General features: G+C 37.1%; 1 protein-coding gene across 4 annotated transcripts in view; it reads right to left on the bottom strand.

Moving 5' to 3' along the window:
- Positions 1-1,730: 1,730 nt before the first annotated feature.
- Positions 1,731-16,219, bottom strand: part of GPR155 (G protein-coupled receptor 155) — a 43,837-nt gene continuing 29,348 nt past the window's right edge. Inside the window, exons 13-17 of one of the 4 annotated variants that reach the window (XM_006083104.3) lie at positions 14,988-15,124; positions 13,405-13,500; positions 11,328-11,392; positions 8,641-8,778; positions 1,731-4,003 (exon numbers count right to left, since the gene is read on the bottom strand). In XM_006083104.3, coding sequence (XP_006083166.1) covers positions 3,712-4,003; positions 8,641-8,778; positions 11,328-11,392; positions 13,405-13,500; positions 14,988-15,124 — 728 coding nt within the window. In that variant the 3' untranslated portion in view covers positions 1,731-3,711. Of the gene's footprint in view, positions 4,057-8,640; positions 8,779-11,327; positions 11,393-13,404; positions 13,501-14,987; positions 15,125-16,219 lie in introns of all 4 variants that reach the window. The other 3 variants (XM_014467955.2, XM_006083105.3, XM_023744729.1) reach the window with 3 other exon arrangements.

The raw sequence follows: 16,219 nt of genomic DNA, 5'->3' as shown, positions 1-16,219 counted from the left end.
AGAGTTTCGCTGAAACATGATTTTCTCGGGGAAGTTTTCCCCACACCACACCAGGTCAGGTTTCTTGTTACAGATACTCAGAGCCATAGGTGATCCTGATCATAACTGTTATGTATTTAACATCTGTTTTCACAGTAAAATAGAAGCTTTATGAGGATAGGAACCATATTTTTTCCCATAGTTGCATGCTCCGTGTTCAATATTCTGTCTGCACAAGCTCAATAAATATTTTGTTAAATGAACATTCAAGTATTGATGGAAATTTATACAGTCCTCTTCTCTATCTGTAAAATTAAGAAAATTAGGTAGACAATCAATCTGTACAACTTGGTAGCCTTTGATAAGTCTCAGATCAACCTGTTGCCTTTTCCCATATTCAAAATGGGAATAAGAGCTCCCCAGATAAAGACAAGGATTATTATAAGGTTATGTAAATTAATTTATAAAACAATTTAGGACACTTTCACTCTATAAATCCAGTGTGGTATTTGGGCTTTGGTACTTATGTGGGTCATTAATGCCTTGTGGTATATTTTAGAAAACTTAAGATTTTCTTACATTTCATGTGTTTCTTAAAAATAAAATATGTAGTAGCTAAAATTTAGCTTTTTTTTGGTCAACCCTTAAATGATGTTTATTATTTATAATTATGTGATAAATCAAAGAAATAATCTAATAAACTGAGTATTTTAGAGAAAGCTCATTTAATCTTTGATGAAAACCTTAATTTATATATTAATCTTCAATAAAAAATTTTTTCCCTAGAAATAATTATGCAGTCTAGAATTTTGTAAAATTACTGTCTACTTATAAAACTTGCCAAAAACAGGTACTATAGAGTGAATGTTTTCTCTTTTTAATTACTTCCAGCTTTTATCATACCACGTGTAGAAATTTGTCATCCTATCTTTTCCTGAAGAATGGTGATAACATTTCTGATCCTGAACTGTGTTTCTAACCATCATTTATCACTTGACTATCTATGTCCAGTGGTCTAAAGTAATATAGTATTTTCCATAATATGAGATATGAAGGGACAAAACCTAAGAGCTATATTCTGCTGCATGGGAAACATGTTAAATAATAGTTTTCCATTTTTCTTTAGAAACTTACCATTAATTGCTATTCTGAAAATGTCAAGTACACTTGACCTTATTCTAAAAACATTGAAATTTAAGCACAAGTTAGTCATGGAATTACTCACTGAGAACAAAGAAAAGAACAATTGGCCGAAACCGGTTTGGCTCAGTGGATAGAGCGTCGGCCTGCGGACTGAAGGGTCCCAGGTTCGATTCCGGTCAGGGGCATGTACCTTGGTTGCGGGCACATCCCCAGTAGGAGATGTGCAGGAGGCAGCTGATCGATGTTTCTCTCTCATCGATGTTTCTAACTCTCTCTCCCTTCCTCTCTGTAAAGAATCAATAAAATATATTTTAAAAAAAAGAATTGATCATGTTGAAGATTAGCATACAAGTGGTAGATTTTAATCAAAATTGTATCATAATTTTTCCAGCTGTGACCCTGCATGTTAAAAATTATGAAATATGTGAGTCAATAAAAAGAGTTTACTGAGTGCATAACTGAGCAAGGCCTGTGCACAGATCCCACAGGGTGACGAAGAATGGAACAATCTCAGGAGACCCATTTAAGAAAACATTAAAAACTTATAGAAAATACCTCTATGATGGCTTCTGCATTATTCAGATTACTCAAAGAAAAGACATTGGCAATGCAAGTTGAAATAGGTATTTTTATTTAGAAACTTGCTTTGTCAGTGAGAGAGTAAAAGTTACAAACATTTTAATTTAATAAAATTAACATATCCTTAACCCTAAAAACATCTCTTAAAAGCCTTCTTTTTCTGAAACTGCAGATCATTTTAACCCAGGGTTTTTTGTTTTGTTTTATTTGTTTGGCTTTCTTTTAATGTCTCTCATGGAAAAAGATGCTGCTGATTCCGCTCGTGCAAATAACAGAACATGTGTAGTATGACTTGTTTACAAACACAACAAATTTTCCACTTGAGTTTGAGTTGCCTGCATGCATGTGAGTTAATATCTCTATTGCTGTAGCTATAAAAGTCTACTGGCACAACAGTGAGGTTTTATGCTATCTCCTGAGCATTGAGAGTTACATTGTGGTCATATTTTTTTAAAAAAGTTCTGCAGCAAGACAGTTCTCCTGAAAAATATCCTCATTCCCTAATCATAACTTAAAATTGCTATAGATTAATATCACACACTAATGTATTTACAGGCATACCTTGTTTTACTGATTTTTGCTTTATTATACTTCGCAGATACTGCATTTTTTACAAATTGAAGGTAAGAGCCTCCACCAGCAAAAAGGTTACAACTCGCTGAAGGCTCAGATGATGATTAGCATTTTATAGCAATAAAGTATATTTAATTACGGTGTGTGCATTGTTTCTCAGACATAATGCTGTTCCACACTTAACAGACTGTAGTATAGGGTAAACATAACTTTTATATGCATTGGGAAACAAAACATTTGTGTGACTCAGTTTAATATTTTCCTTATTGTGGTGGTCTGAAACCAAACCCATACTATCTCCAAGGTATGCCTGTACTTTTAAATACATTAGGCTTCCATGCAGGTTTTTAAAAAGTACTTATTAAATGACTTAACCCTATAAATTATTTTCTAAATGATTTTTATATATGAGACACTGAAAGTATGAGATAAATAAATATTTAAAACATGTTTTAAATAAGTTAAACCAAAACTGACACCTAGTAAGTAGAGGTTCAAAGATCATGTGCATAGATTTATTTTTAATTTACTGAAGGAACATAAAGCTTATCTGAGGGCAACACTTAGAAATCTTCAAACTTATTGATTTTTATACATGGACACAAGAAAGACTAAATTCTAAATGTAAAAGTAGAATGTTAGGCTTAGAATTTGAAAATCTTGGTTTGAAGTACATAGTTTTTTTCTTCCTTTTAATTACAAGGAATAAGGTAACAGGGTTAGCCTTCCACACTGTGATGCTTTGTGCAAACGCCAAAAATGATACATCATATGGCAATAATTTTGTTGATAAAATTTAAACAAATATCAAATTATTATTTTTAGCATAAAAGTTAAAGATTAAACTGTACTTCTTTTGATGGATTTTGTAGATGATAAGATTTATGGAAGTTCTTATTGCTCTCCTAATGGCACAGTTTAGTATTATGGATAGAAAAGCAAGAAAAGGTGAACCTTAATAGTGTTTCCAGTTTTAATGAGTACTATTTGTCAAGGAAATGGGGAGAATATAATAAGAAGGCCTCTTATTAGAACCAGCAAAATCCTTTTTTAGGAGGTGCTATCAATACGTGCAAAGTTGTCATAATTTAAGGTCCATTTTCTACTAGCAATATACCTGCCAAATTTGGCAATTTAAAGGAATAGTAAATTGGATATTGATTTTGAAATTATAGAAAACAGCTGTAGGAAGCAATGTTTTAAAATGTTGGCGTAATTAGTTTTAAATAATTATTTAACAGTTATTATATACATTCAGAACTTTAATTTTTTTTATTTTTCCTAAAGTCAGTTTCCTGTGTGTTTTATATACACATAAAATCACAGAATGTTAGCATGGGGTGGGAAAACATCAAATTTCACAGAAGAGGCACCTGAGGGTCAGAGAACAGATCTGGGGCTTGATACAACTTCATGTGAGGTTCTCTCCTTCATAACTTAGGTCTTAGGGGATAGAGATGAATGCTCAATTGCTTTATATCTTTCCTGCTGGGTTGTGGTTGCATTAATAGCAGGAGGACTCTGTTCAGGGCTCTTTTGAAGAAATCTGTAAAACAAGTACTCATCCCGAAATTCATAGTCATTGGTGATGTGTTGGATGACTCCTCCTTGCACCAGTCTGTCTCCATATATAACAGCTTCACCACGGTCAGATGCGAGGCCAACTTCAATTAGCCAGTTCACCAGGTCACAGCCACAGAAGGTCCCAGCCGAAGTCTTTGCACCACACCTGTATGTCAAAGGAATGATTCACCCATATGGTCTGTAAACTTGGTATCAGCACTGCATGATAGAAGACAAGCAAGGAAAAATAGGAGGAGACAGGGAAAGACAGCATGATAGTTAAAACTGTGGCAGGAATGACACTGTTATGAGTATAATGGGTTTAACTCACCTAACCCTAGAAAGACCCACTGGAGAAAAAATGCCAATAACGCCTGTGAAAACGGAAATGCTTAAACCAACAAAACCCACTCAGATAATGTAAATTCATCTACAAATAAATATTCTTTTTAGAGTAGACTAGAGGCCCGGTGCATGAAATTCATGCACTCGGGGGGTTCCTCAGCCTGGCCTCCATCCTCTCACAGTCCGGGGCCCTCGGGGGATGTCTGACTGACGGCTTAGGCCTGCTCCCAAGCCAGCAGTCGGACATCCTTAGTGCTGCCGGGGAGCCACTGCACTTTCCAGCCATGAGCCCGGCTCAGGGCTTCTGACTGAGCGGTGCTCCCCCCTGTGGGAGCACACTGACCACCAGGGGGACAGCTCCTGCGTTGAGTGTCTGCCCTCGGGTGGTCAGTGTGCATCATAGTGACTGGTCGTTCTGCCATTTAGCCGATTTGCATATTAGCCTTTTTATTTATATAGGATGGCCTTTTATGATCAGATACATTCTGTAGACAGTTGAATATTATATATTTAGTAAGTTATACTCAAAGTTATAAATAATTTATCTCAGAAACATTAAATAATATTTTTACAAGCTCCTTAAGAAGGACAATTTTAACTACACTACTCAAATCAACTTTGTATTTTCTGCTTATCACACTGCCCATGAATAGCCTTTCTTCTTGCCCTCAGCAGCCAAGACAGATTTACTGATGATATGTCAGAAACTTGCTGCATTAGGAAGCAAGGGAAGAATAATTGAGATCTGTCTTGTTACAAATCTAAGATTTTTAAAATGTATTAAAATGGTCTTCCTAATGCAAATATGGGGTGTCTTAAGTAAAAACAAATAAACAAGGGAAATAAATGTAAAAAAACACACCAAATGAATTCTGTACATTTTCATACAAATGTGCATTAGACAATATGAATCTGTTCAGAAGCATCAGTCAAGCTGTAAAACCCAAAGTGCTTGACAAAAGGAAACAGTGGATGAAAATCAAGATGAAATGACTGGGAAACTTATATGCATATATGCATAGCCCATGGACACAGACAATAGCATGGTGAAGGCCTGGGAGGGGTGGGTGCAGGGTAGAGGGGGTAAATGGAGAAAAAAGGGGACATCTGTTATACTTTCACCAATAAACAAATTTAAAAAAAAAGAAAATCAAGATGAAATAAAGAATAGGTGACAAAAATCTTAAAACATTTAACCACAAATGAATATACATTAGATTTTCATATAAAAACTAGAAAAGAAAAAAATTAGAAAAGAGGCTAATATACATGAAAAATTTTCTCAAGTACATAAAATCACAATAGGTTGATATTAGTATTTTACTTATTAATATCTTAATTTATGCTTTGCAACCAAAACATCATTTTCAACAGAAGCCTGAATATTAGAACCTTAATCTGAGCATTCATCTTGCATGCTGAGTTTTAATTTATAGCCCAACACTTTCTATCCAACACCAAGGGAATAATATTTGCTTCCTGATGACTGATCAAGCAGCTAAAGCACAGTTCATGGAATTGCAGAGAGGCAGAGAATGTGCCACTGTGCAGGCTGCAGGGCAGTGCCAATGCCAGGGGAGCCCCATTCTGCCGCCCGGGACCGAGGCAGCTGGCAGTCCTGCAAATGGCAAGAGCTATGCTTCCTGATAGTGGGCAATAACAGGAGCCTGGTAGAGCAAATGGGGAGTTCCCTTTAAAATTTTTAAAAAGTAGTTTTAAAAAATAATTGTGTTTGGCCCTTAAGGGTGAGAAACCAACTTTTCTTCATAGTTTACCATTTCCAGAAACTGGACTAGGCCCATTCCATAGATTTTGTCATCTAACTCGAACAATCCAGAGACCCAGCCTCTATTTTAAAAAAGAGGAACACTAAGGTTTGGAGAACTGAACTTGCCCAGTGTCACACAGCTAATAAGTGGCATACCCAGGAACTGAGTTCTAGTATTAGTCCCCTATTAGTGCCCACCCAGTGAGTCCCCTTTCCACTAGCTATATCAGGCTGCCTTCTGGTTATTATAAAATATAGTGGCATAAGAATATGTAAATAAATCATGTAAATGGTAGTTTTCATAAATTTTCAAATTTTCAGTTATAGACATAAAAGTATTTGGTTTTCTCGTTTGTTTTTATCTCTTTTTACAACAACTAAAAATATTGGTAACATTTGTTTTTTGATTTCTTGCTGCATACTCCATATCTTGAGGATCAGAAGAATAAATATGATAACTTAGACTAAAGATTAGGACTTGAGATGAAAAATAAGCAGCAGAATTAAAATTTTTCAGTGAATTTTCAGTTTAAGTTTATTAGAAGTAAGCACTAAAAGGAGATATTCAGTTTCTCCATCACACTAGCCACATTTAAATAGCCACAGTGGCCTAGTGGCTACATGACTGTAAAGATCAGATCAAGGTTAAGAGTGGTTTTACTGTCCTCCACATGCTAATTTAAACTGTGATGCAAATGCTAAAAAAATACTTTATATGCTGTGAAAGACAGAAAATTCTGAAGATGAGAATGAAATCTTTTTAGTCTAGTTCTTTTTGGGGGGATATCTTTGTACTTATCTCTTAATTTTTCTGTGAAACTAAAACTGCTTTTTAAAGAGTAAAGCATTTTTATTTTTCAATTAAAGTTTACATCAATATTATTTTATATTAATTTCAGATGTACAGTATAGTGGTTAGACAGTCGTATACTTTACAAAATGATTGCTCTGATATTTCAATACCCACATGGCACAATACATAGTTATTAAAATACTAGAAGCCCGGTGCACAGATTAGTGCATCGGTGGGGTCCCTCGGCCTGGCCTGCAGGGATTGGGCCAAAACTGGCTCTCCAACATTCCCCGAGGGGTCCCAGATTGCCAGAGGGCAGAGGCCAAGCCGAGGGACCCCACCGGTGCACGATCAGGGCCGGAGAGGGACCGCAGGAGGGCTCCAGGGTGTGTCCGGTCCATCTCGCCCAGTCCCAATCAGCTGGACCCCAGCAGCAAGCTAACCTATGGTCAGAGAGTCTGCCCCTTGGTGGTCAGTGTGCATCATAGCGACTGGTTGAACAATTGAAGGAATGGCCGGACACTTAGCATATTAGGTTTTTATTACATAGGACTAAAGGTCCAGTGCACGAAATTTGTGCACTCAGGAGGGGGGGTGTCCCCAGCCTGGCCTGTGACCTCTCACTGTGTGAGAGCCCCATGATCGATTGCCCCAAAGAGTTAGGCCCTGCCCACCCATCCAGGGCTCCTCGATGGACTGCCCAAAGTGGTAGGCTGGAGCTGGGAGTTCCGCCTCCACACCGTGTGGAGCTACGGGACCCCCAGACCTCGCTGCGAGAAGCTGCTGGACCCCACCTCCTCTGCCACATGTGGAGCCATGGGACCCCCAGGCCTGGCCACACAGAGCCACCGGGACCCACCTCCACGCCACACATGCATCAAGTCCCCGCCCACCTGCACTTGCCTCGCCGTGCATGCAGCCCCACCCACCCACGCATGCCCGCTGCGCACACAGCCTCCTGGTGATGGATTGTGACGGCGTGAGGGCATCACGGCGTGAGGGCATGATGACAATTTGCATATTAGCTCTTTATTATATAGGATTACTGAATATATTGCCTAGGCCTGTGGTCTCTGAAAGGTTGGCGACCGCTGCCCTAGGCTTTACTTTACATCCCTGTGACTATTTTGTAACCACCAATTTGTACTTCATACTCCCTTCACCTTTTTTACCCAGTCCCCCAATTCCCCTTCCCTCTGGCAACCATCAGTCTGTTCTCTATATCTATGAGACTATTTTTATTTTGTTTGCTTATTTATTTTGCTCTTTAGGTTCCACATATAATTGAAATCATATGGTATTTGTCTCTCTCTGACATATTTCACCCTCTAGGCCTAATCATGCTGTTGCAAATGTTAAAATTTCTTTTTTTTTTATGAGTAATATTCCATTGTATATAAGTACCACCACTTTTTTACCCACTCATCTATTGATGGGCACTTGAGTTGCTTCCATATCTTGGCCACGGTAAATAACAAGCAGCAGAATTGATTAAGAGAAGAAATTTCACTTCATTTTCTTGACAGTATCATTAGTAATATGAAATAACTAGGGCTGGGGAATACAAAATCACTTCTAAATCCAATGTATCTCAAAGTTTTTTGAGAGACACTAATAGTTAACATGAAGTGAATGTTAATATTCAAGTACATTTTGGTTCCTTCTAAAGTTTTCCTGTTTTTAAGGAAATAGGAAGTTATATGACATTTAAAATTATAAAAACCAAAGTGATAATGGCTCTTATAGTATGCTGTTTCTTAAACTATAAACCGACCCATACTATTTTAACTTTTGCATGTATATATGATATTAAAAAGAATAATCATGTAGTTAGTCACAACTGCATTACAAACCAAAATTATCAGTTAAAATATAATTATCTGGAACCTATACTTACCTTCTTTCTTTGACTATGTTTTGGATACAGAGGTCACGGTGGTAATGGATAAATTGTTGACAGGTCATTTTTATTTCCTCAGGAACAGGAGAATCCCTGTTTCCTGCTGTTTCTTTATTGTTCCATAGAAATTCAAGTCTGAAAACCAAAATTGAAGGAGACCGTTTTTAAGGAAAGAAAAGCACTGAGAGAGAACCCGTCCTGCTTATTACCCCATCAACATGGCTGTTTCAAAGCTGTCATTTACTAAAGCTGACATCTGCAACACCAAGACATCATTAGTGTCTGAAGCAGAAACATACTTAGCTTGCATTCAGTTTCCTATTCAAAGTAGGCTAGGGTGGGAGTAAGATGGGGTGCAGTGGGGTATTTTATTAAATTGTTCTGGACATTTTATAAAATAACCTCCAGACATGTTTGACCCATTTCAGTTTCTACCATAAATGAAGTTTCTTATTCTACATTCTACTGTTTGAAATGCAAAAATAATTTACAGAGATCAATTATTTTATTTAATCATTTTCCAATTTCAGTACCCAAAAGGCACATAATGGAATCTGGAGTTCAGAACAATTCTGTTTCTGCCAGCCCAGAGTAATATTAAGTTAAGTAATATTTTAAAAAAATATTACTTAACTTTTAAAAATATATATTTTTTATTGATTTCAGAGAAGAAGGGAGAGGGATAGAAACATCAATTATGAGAGAGAATCATTGATCTGCTGCCTCCTGCACGCCCCCTACTGGAGATTGAGCCTGAAACCTGGGTATGTGCCGTGACCTCCTGCTTCATAGGTGGATGCTCAACCACTGACCCACACCGGCCTGGCTCTGTTGACTATTTTAATTGATTAACATTATGAAGCTGCTAAGTTCAGTGACTTTTCTATTATACTTTTCCTCTCCCATGACAGGATTATGACTCTAACAACTATATCTTAATGATGATGTTAATGATGATGAAAAACAAGGAGAAGTAAGAAAGAACAGTTAACATTTGCTGGGCACTTTTTATATCATTAATAGTAGAAATTCCATTAGCACTTATAGTTTCTACTAATTTTGACTTTGAAAACAAATGAAGTACAAGACTTTTTCAAACCCCCTCCCCCACAATTTCTCCCACCCACAAGTTGGAGTATTCTCACTTCATTTTTCTTTTCTTTTCTTCTTCTTATTTTTTTTAATCCTCGCCTGAGGATATTTTTCCATTGATTTTTAGGGGGAGTGGAAGAGAGGGGAAGACAGAGAGAAACATCCATGTGAGAGAAACACATCGATTGGTTGCCTCCTGCACGCAACCTGACCAGGGCCCAGGCTGGGAAGCGCCTGCAACTACGATACGTGCCCTTGATTGGAATAGAACCTGGGACCCTTCGGTCCATAGGCCGACGCTCTATCCACTGAGCCAAACCAGCTAGGGCTCCCTTCATTATTTTTCATAAAGAAATTTTCAATATGAATTCAAAGTAACTCTTCACCAAGCTAATAATGGCACAGATAGAAACCAGCATTCATCATTTCTGGTTAAAATGCAAATTACAATGTTAGATTGATAATAGTTTTCTAATATTTTCTGTGCAATTATTTACAACAAATATGTGAATTAACAGATAAACTGTCTGTGGTGATGGTTTACACTTTCTGTGGTCTCCCAGCAGTTAGCTACTAAAGACTTAAAAATATCAGTTCTTAATAGGTGGCTTTGTCATCAACTTTATGTCAGGGTAGGTAGCTCGATATTAATAAAGGAAGGGAGCAAAGGGAATCAGACATTAAGAAGCCTCATCAGCTGGGGAGCTGAGTCGGACACTGAGCCTGCTTCAGCAGGAAGCTGCAGCGTTCATAGGCTTCGCAGGGCACCGCTGCACCAAGACCTAATCCCTGAAGGGGCAGTATGAGTCAGTACAGGTCATTTCCAGAGAAGGAATAAAAACAGCAGGAGAAATTCCTCTGCTGGGCGCATGCCCAGTCAGTTGAAGCCAAGATGGTGCAGGGGGAGATGCTTCTACTATGAGGCATGTGCAGTAAGAGCCAAGCCTGGGAGAAGGATTGGATTGGATAAGGGACACAGAACCCTGAAAGATCTAGGAAATGGATTTCTTAGGGGGAGGAACCAGCAGAAGCCCATGAAAGACTAGGAAGTTGATTGGTTAGTTTGAAAAAGCACCTAGTCCTTACCAAGCCCAAGGTAATAGAATCAGCTTAACAAAGTTCTCCCTCTGTAACACGGGCTCTCCCCATTTGTTCCCGCCACCTCTTTCCATAGCAGCCACGTGGCCCTAGAAGCCACCTGGGGTCCGGCACACCCCATGAGCTCCGAGTGTGAGCCTGTGTATGGCGATGCAGCGCCAGCTGGAGGACAGCCAGGAACAGAAGCTAAGCTAGCCGGACGATGACAGAGGCTGAACTGGACTAAGCTTTCACATGGACTGAACCAATGGCACAGGATTTCTGGGCACTGGTCTTTGTTCTGGGCTCGATGAAGACAAGGCTGGACTTCGTTCACAGCAGGACGGAACTGCCCCGGGACAGTCCTTTGATTTTCTTTCTACAATAAACCTTACCACTAAACCTTATCCTCCCATACGTGGGTCCCTGGAATGCTTTCCTTGCGACTCCATGAAAGGGCCTCATTTCCTCCCACAACATCTACAGATATAGATTTTTTTTTCAAATAAATTTACCTTCTTTTGAAAGGTCGAATGATTAAATGTTTGTCCAATCCAAAGATGCCAAAGGAAATAAATCCCTATGGAAGAAAAAAATTAGATTTTATGAATACAACAATAACATTTCAAGACAGAGAAATTATGGAAGCCACCAAATTTAGTGATTAGGGAAGCAAACGTGTATGATTAAAGCAACATTTTAAATAGAATGCACAGGAAGACCTTCTAAAATTTAGTGCCAGGAGGCAAGTATGATATTTGGCTGCCTCTGCCCATCATCTGTCCTATTAATCATGATGAGTGATATAAACCAGTGCTGAGCAACCACACGTGTGTGCTGGCTTACTGAAGAAAATGAAAACATTTAGGGCTTTATTTCTTTGTTTTTCCCTTTTAAAAAAGAAAAAATATTTCACATTGTACTTAAGTATTTCCTTATTAATTTTCTGTTAAAACTTTAGGAATTACAGAACTTAAAAATGCTGTAGTATCTGAATATAATGCAGCAACTGAATAAAATTTATGTGAAGTGAAACTGGCTAGTGCTTAGTGAAGGGCTTTAAAAGAGGTGATGAGGCAAACTGGCACCAGATATGAGCTGTGATCAGGATGAGGGAGACAGGAGATTGGGAACTGCTATCTGTCAGGCACAATGGTGTAAGGATCTAAGTGCGGGTGGGTGGGAGTTGGGATGGAGAATGCAATATATTACATGAGGACCTACCTTTCTTCACCCAGAACTATAAATAACCAAAAGGGAATGATCTGACGACAACACTCAATACATCCCCAAGAGAAAAATGGGATGTGGGAGTGCAGGGTGTGTGTGTGGGAAGGTTGTGGTATCTCTTTCCCTCCTTTGAAGCACTTGAGCCATAGCTGTGGGGCAGTATTTCAAACGCAACATTCTGGCATTTGTTTTTGTTTGTGAAGCTTTCCCAGGCCCAGTCCTGGGACGGCTCAGCTTGGAGTGGGCTTTAAAAATGCGAAATGCTGGGTGAGGCTATGATTTTTCCACCTAGTATTTTATAGTTCTTGAGTACAAAATCTGATCTTAGTATCCCACTGTAAAGTGGGCATCAAGTGGCCCTTGAGATGCTCATGTCTGTCTGTAATAAATTGCTTGAGGTCACAATAATGGCAAAACTCTAAATATTTCAAAAAAATTAATGTTATGGAAAAACTTGCAGGGATATCTACCGATAAATGTTAACTAACTCACATGGCCAATTATTTTAGATTTCATAGGAAAACCCAATAATTTTAAGTAGCACTTTTTATCACCCTGATACTCAATCTGGGGACTAATATTCTCTAATTAAGAGTAAGTGATTGACTACAGAATCAAATTTTGAAATTTGCACATAAAAGACATCTTTCCAGTATGCAAAATGCCATTTATCCTTAAATATTCATTTTAATAGTGACATAAAGACAACAGCACCATTGTATTAGTTCTTCATAGAATTTTAGTTTCTAGTTTTTAAATTAGGATGATAATGCCTACCTGGCAAGTATTGTTAATATTTAAATGGGAAAGTTATTACAAAATGCTTACCAATGGTAGTATATTATATCCTCTCAAGGAATGGTAACTACTATCTATACCTGGCCAACATTTACTTGTACACCAATTTATAATTTTTAGAAAAGATTTAAGTACCTATTGTTCAAGAAATATAAAAATGTAAATGAAATAATGTAAACCAATTTAAGTGGCTAAACTAAAGGCTCAGAGAAGGTAAGTCATTTTCCCAAAGTGACTTATTAAGACCACAACAAAGTTTAAAAAGTGCTTGGAACATCTTGTTGCTGCTTACATTATCATTCTTTATCTCAAAACCAAAGCAAAAAAAAAAACACGATTTGATATTTCTGACTATAACACTCAGTGTGCATTGTGATGACTTTAACCAATATAATAATCCATCTCTACTAGAGACAGGCAGCAGCTGTCAGCTGTCACGCATACCAGCAGCTGGCAAACAAACGAAACCCTTTTGATTTAAAAGAAAAGCACATCCGTCCTGCCACCCCCAATCACCCCATCCAGACAAACAAAAATCCCTCAAAGTTCTCAGTAAATAAATACCTGGCCGTAGTTAAACACAGCACAGAAAAACTGTAACTCAACATACAGTTTCCCAGGCTCTTGGTTGAATAGCCACCATAAACAACTAGAAAGGTTCTGTAAAGGAAGGAGAAAATAGTATTTTTAAATGAAATAAGCTAATCATTTCTCTCTATCCAGAACACAGAACAATAACTTACCTACTACTTAATAATTAGGGAGAAAAAGACTAAAGGGAAAAACACCTAGAGAATATAGAGGCTTTGTCTTTCAAACAAGAAGTTTCCACCTCTCCTCTTGACAGATGTCACTCAAACAGCATCTATTCTGATCAGATTTGAAGCAAGAAGACATGAGCCACAATACAGAGCTTACATAATATATCAGGACTGCCGACTAGCCTAAGACAGGAGTGATTTTAAAATTAGTTCTACACAATGAAAACAATCACATCACTAAGCAACAATTCTTGGCAGCATTTCTTTTTGATTTTTGTTCTTAAACAGCAGTTAAAATGGCGCTGGTTGATATCATTCTGTGTAATGAGCATCCCAGTGTGAAGAGGGTAGGAGGGTCCCTCATAGGTTATATGGTCCATTTTCTACTTTTAGGCAAGTTACATTTGAACCATCTCAAGTACTAGTAATTATATAAAAACAATGGACAATTCACAAAAGAGGACATAAAGGCAATTATAAAAACCATTTAGTAGTAAAAAATGCATTAAAATAAAGTGCTATATTTTACCTATAAAATTATCAAATTAAAATGTTTATAATAATCAGTGTTGATGAGGATACTTTACAAACACCTATACTACTCCTTTGGAAAACAACTTAGTAAAATTCATCCAAAGGCAGAGAAATATTTATACTATTTGACCCAGGTTTCCCAACTTGGAGAATCTATCATAAGGAAATATACTGCATGGAAATGTTTATTAGAGCATTTTAAAAAACTAGGAAGGCTCTGTAAGGAATTGGTTAATTATAATGTATCTCCTCTGTGGTTTATTGAGGAGCCATTAAGTAATGGTTATGAACATCTATGCAGCAACGTGCAACTGCTTGACATAAGTGACAAAGCAGAATCTGTATATATGATTAGAAAAATGTATTAAAAAATAGACAGTAGTATGATGGATATTTTTCTTCTTTTCTCTATTTTGTAAGTATCTATTATGTGAAGTGGTTATGTTATTTTCATAATTTAAAAATTATTTTTTAAAGTTTATTTATCTGAGGAATATCTTCTGGGAGACCACACGGGCATTTATCTACTGAGGTCAGTCAAGGGGTACACTAGGAAAAAGTGGCTCTGCACACATCACGAAGATACCTCGTCTTACCAAATTCTAGGTTCAGAGTATAGAATAAGTAAGTGGTTCTAAGCGAAATAAGCTACTGGACATCTAGGCAACACAGTAATGTGAATTATTTATTCCTCTTTCCCCCCAAAAACATTTAGCTCAAGATTAGGATTCAGATGGCCTAGCTGCCACTCCCCTGGAAGGTAGTGACTAAGTTTTTCCCAGATGCCTGAATAAAACCTTTGCCAAACATTTAAAGAAATGGCCCCAAAACAAAATCAGAAGAAACATTTACAGCAAACAGGCCGATAATGAGAAGTAAACACAGCAACACATGTCGAGTCAGTTGCTGGTCTCCACTCTGTAGATACTGCTCTTCTTCCTGGACTAATATGCAGCTCTGGGAGTTACAGCGACTCTCACAATGATCATCTATAAAACAGTAAGTGCAACAATTTGTAATCAGAGCTTTTTATTTGAATGCATTTTAAATTCATAATGACTTCCTAAGCAAAACACTACATATGCACATTCAGCTCTGAACCAGTATATTATTTTAGATGAAATCTGAGGAAGGCTCCTTCATGTTGTTTCAAGAGAGTTCTACTTGTAGGGTGTTTTTATCTGAAAAAAACAAGAGTAGTATGCAATAGTTCCCTTCTACACTATTCAACAATGTAATATATATTTAAGGCTAAATTAATAATTCAAGTTTTACCTGTAATAAATGTACATATTGGTCATGAATACCCTATTTTGGCTAACTGTAAAACAAGTTTACTACTACCACTTAGCTTTCATTAAAGAGTTTAAAACTTATCAAATAAAATAAAGGAACCAAATTAAAAATACCATACATTTTATTCACATATAGAACCAAATCAAATCACAGGCATGACTCTAAAATAGAGGCGAAGGGCCTTTCCCAAGAACCTGTTTTCCTTCCTCAGTTCCACTATATATGGCATCAAAAGCAGGGGAGAACATTTTTACAAAACATATGTCTAACATACAGTCTTGCTTCAGAAAGTCAATGACTAAAACACACAGTTTTATGGCTCTTACCCTCAAGCTAATAATAAAAACTTTACTTACTAAAGACAATTTATAGAAAAAGACATATGTTCCCAGAGTTTTAAACATGGTCTAGCATAATAGCTAATGGCATGGGGGAAAGTTCACAATGTTGCTAAGTAAAAAGAGAGTAGGCTGCCAAACTATCTCTATAGTATTACCTTATTTTAATAAAAATGACTGGTGTCTACCTTCGTGTAGGAAAATTCTACAGTATATATAATCACTTGTACTCAAAATATTATGTACAAATATTATAAAAATGGATTTTAAAAGTTCAATAATTTCATCTGCCTTTTTTATACACTGCAATATTTATTTTGCCTTTGTGCTATGCCAGTGCTTGTGGTTGAAAAATTATACTATAAAATTCTCAACTTTCTCATTCGTCCATGGTCCATGGTTTGATTTCCCTTAGATTTTATTTTAGGCTAAGGAATGATACTAATATGT

This window comes from Myotis lucifugus, unplaced genomic scaffold (genome assembly GCF_000147115.1).
Source record: "Myotis lucifugus unplaced genomic scaffold, Myoluc2.0 scaffold_5, whole genome shotgun sequence".
NCBI lineage: Eukaryota > Metazoa > Chordata > Mammalia > Chiroptera > Vespertilionidae > Myotis > Myotis lucifugus.
The sequence above is the reverse complement of the archived record's forward strand: the minus strand, read 5'-3'. Positions and strand labels throughout refer to the sequence as shown.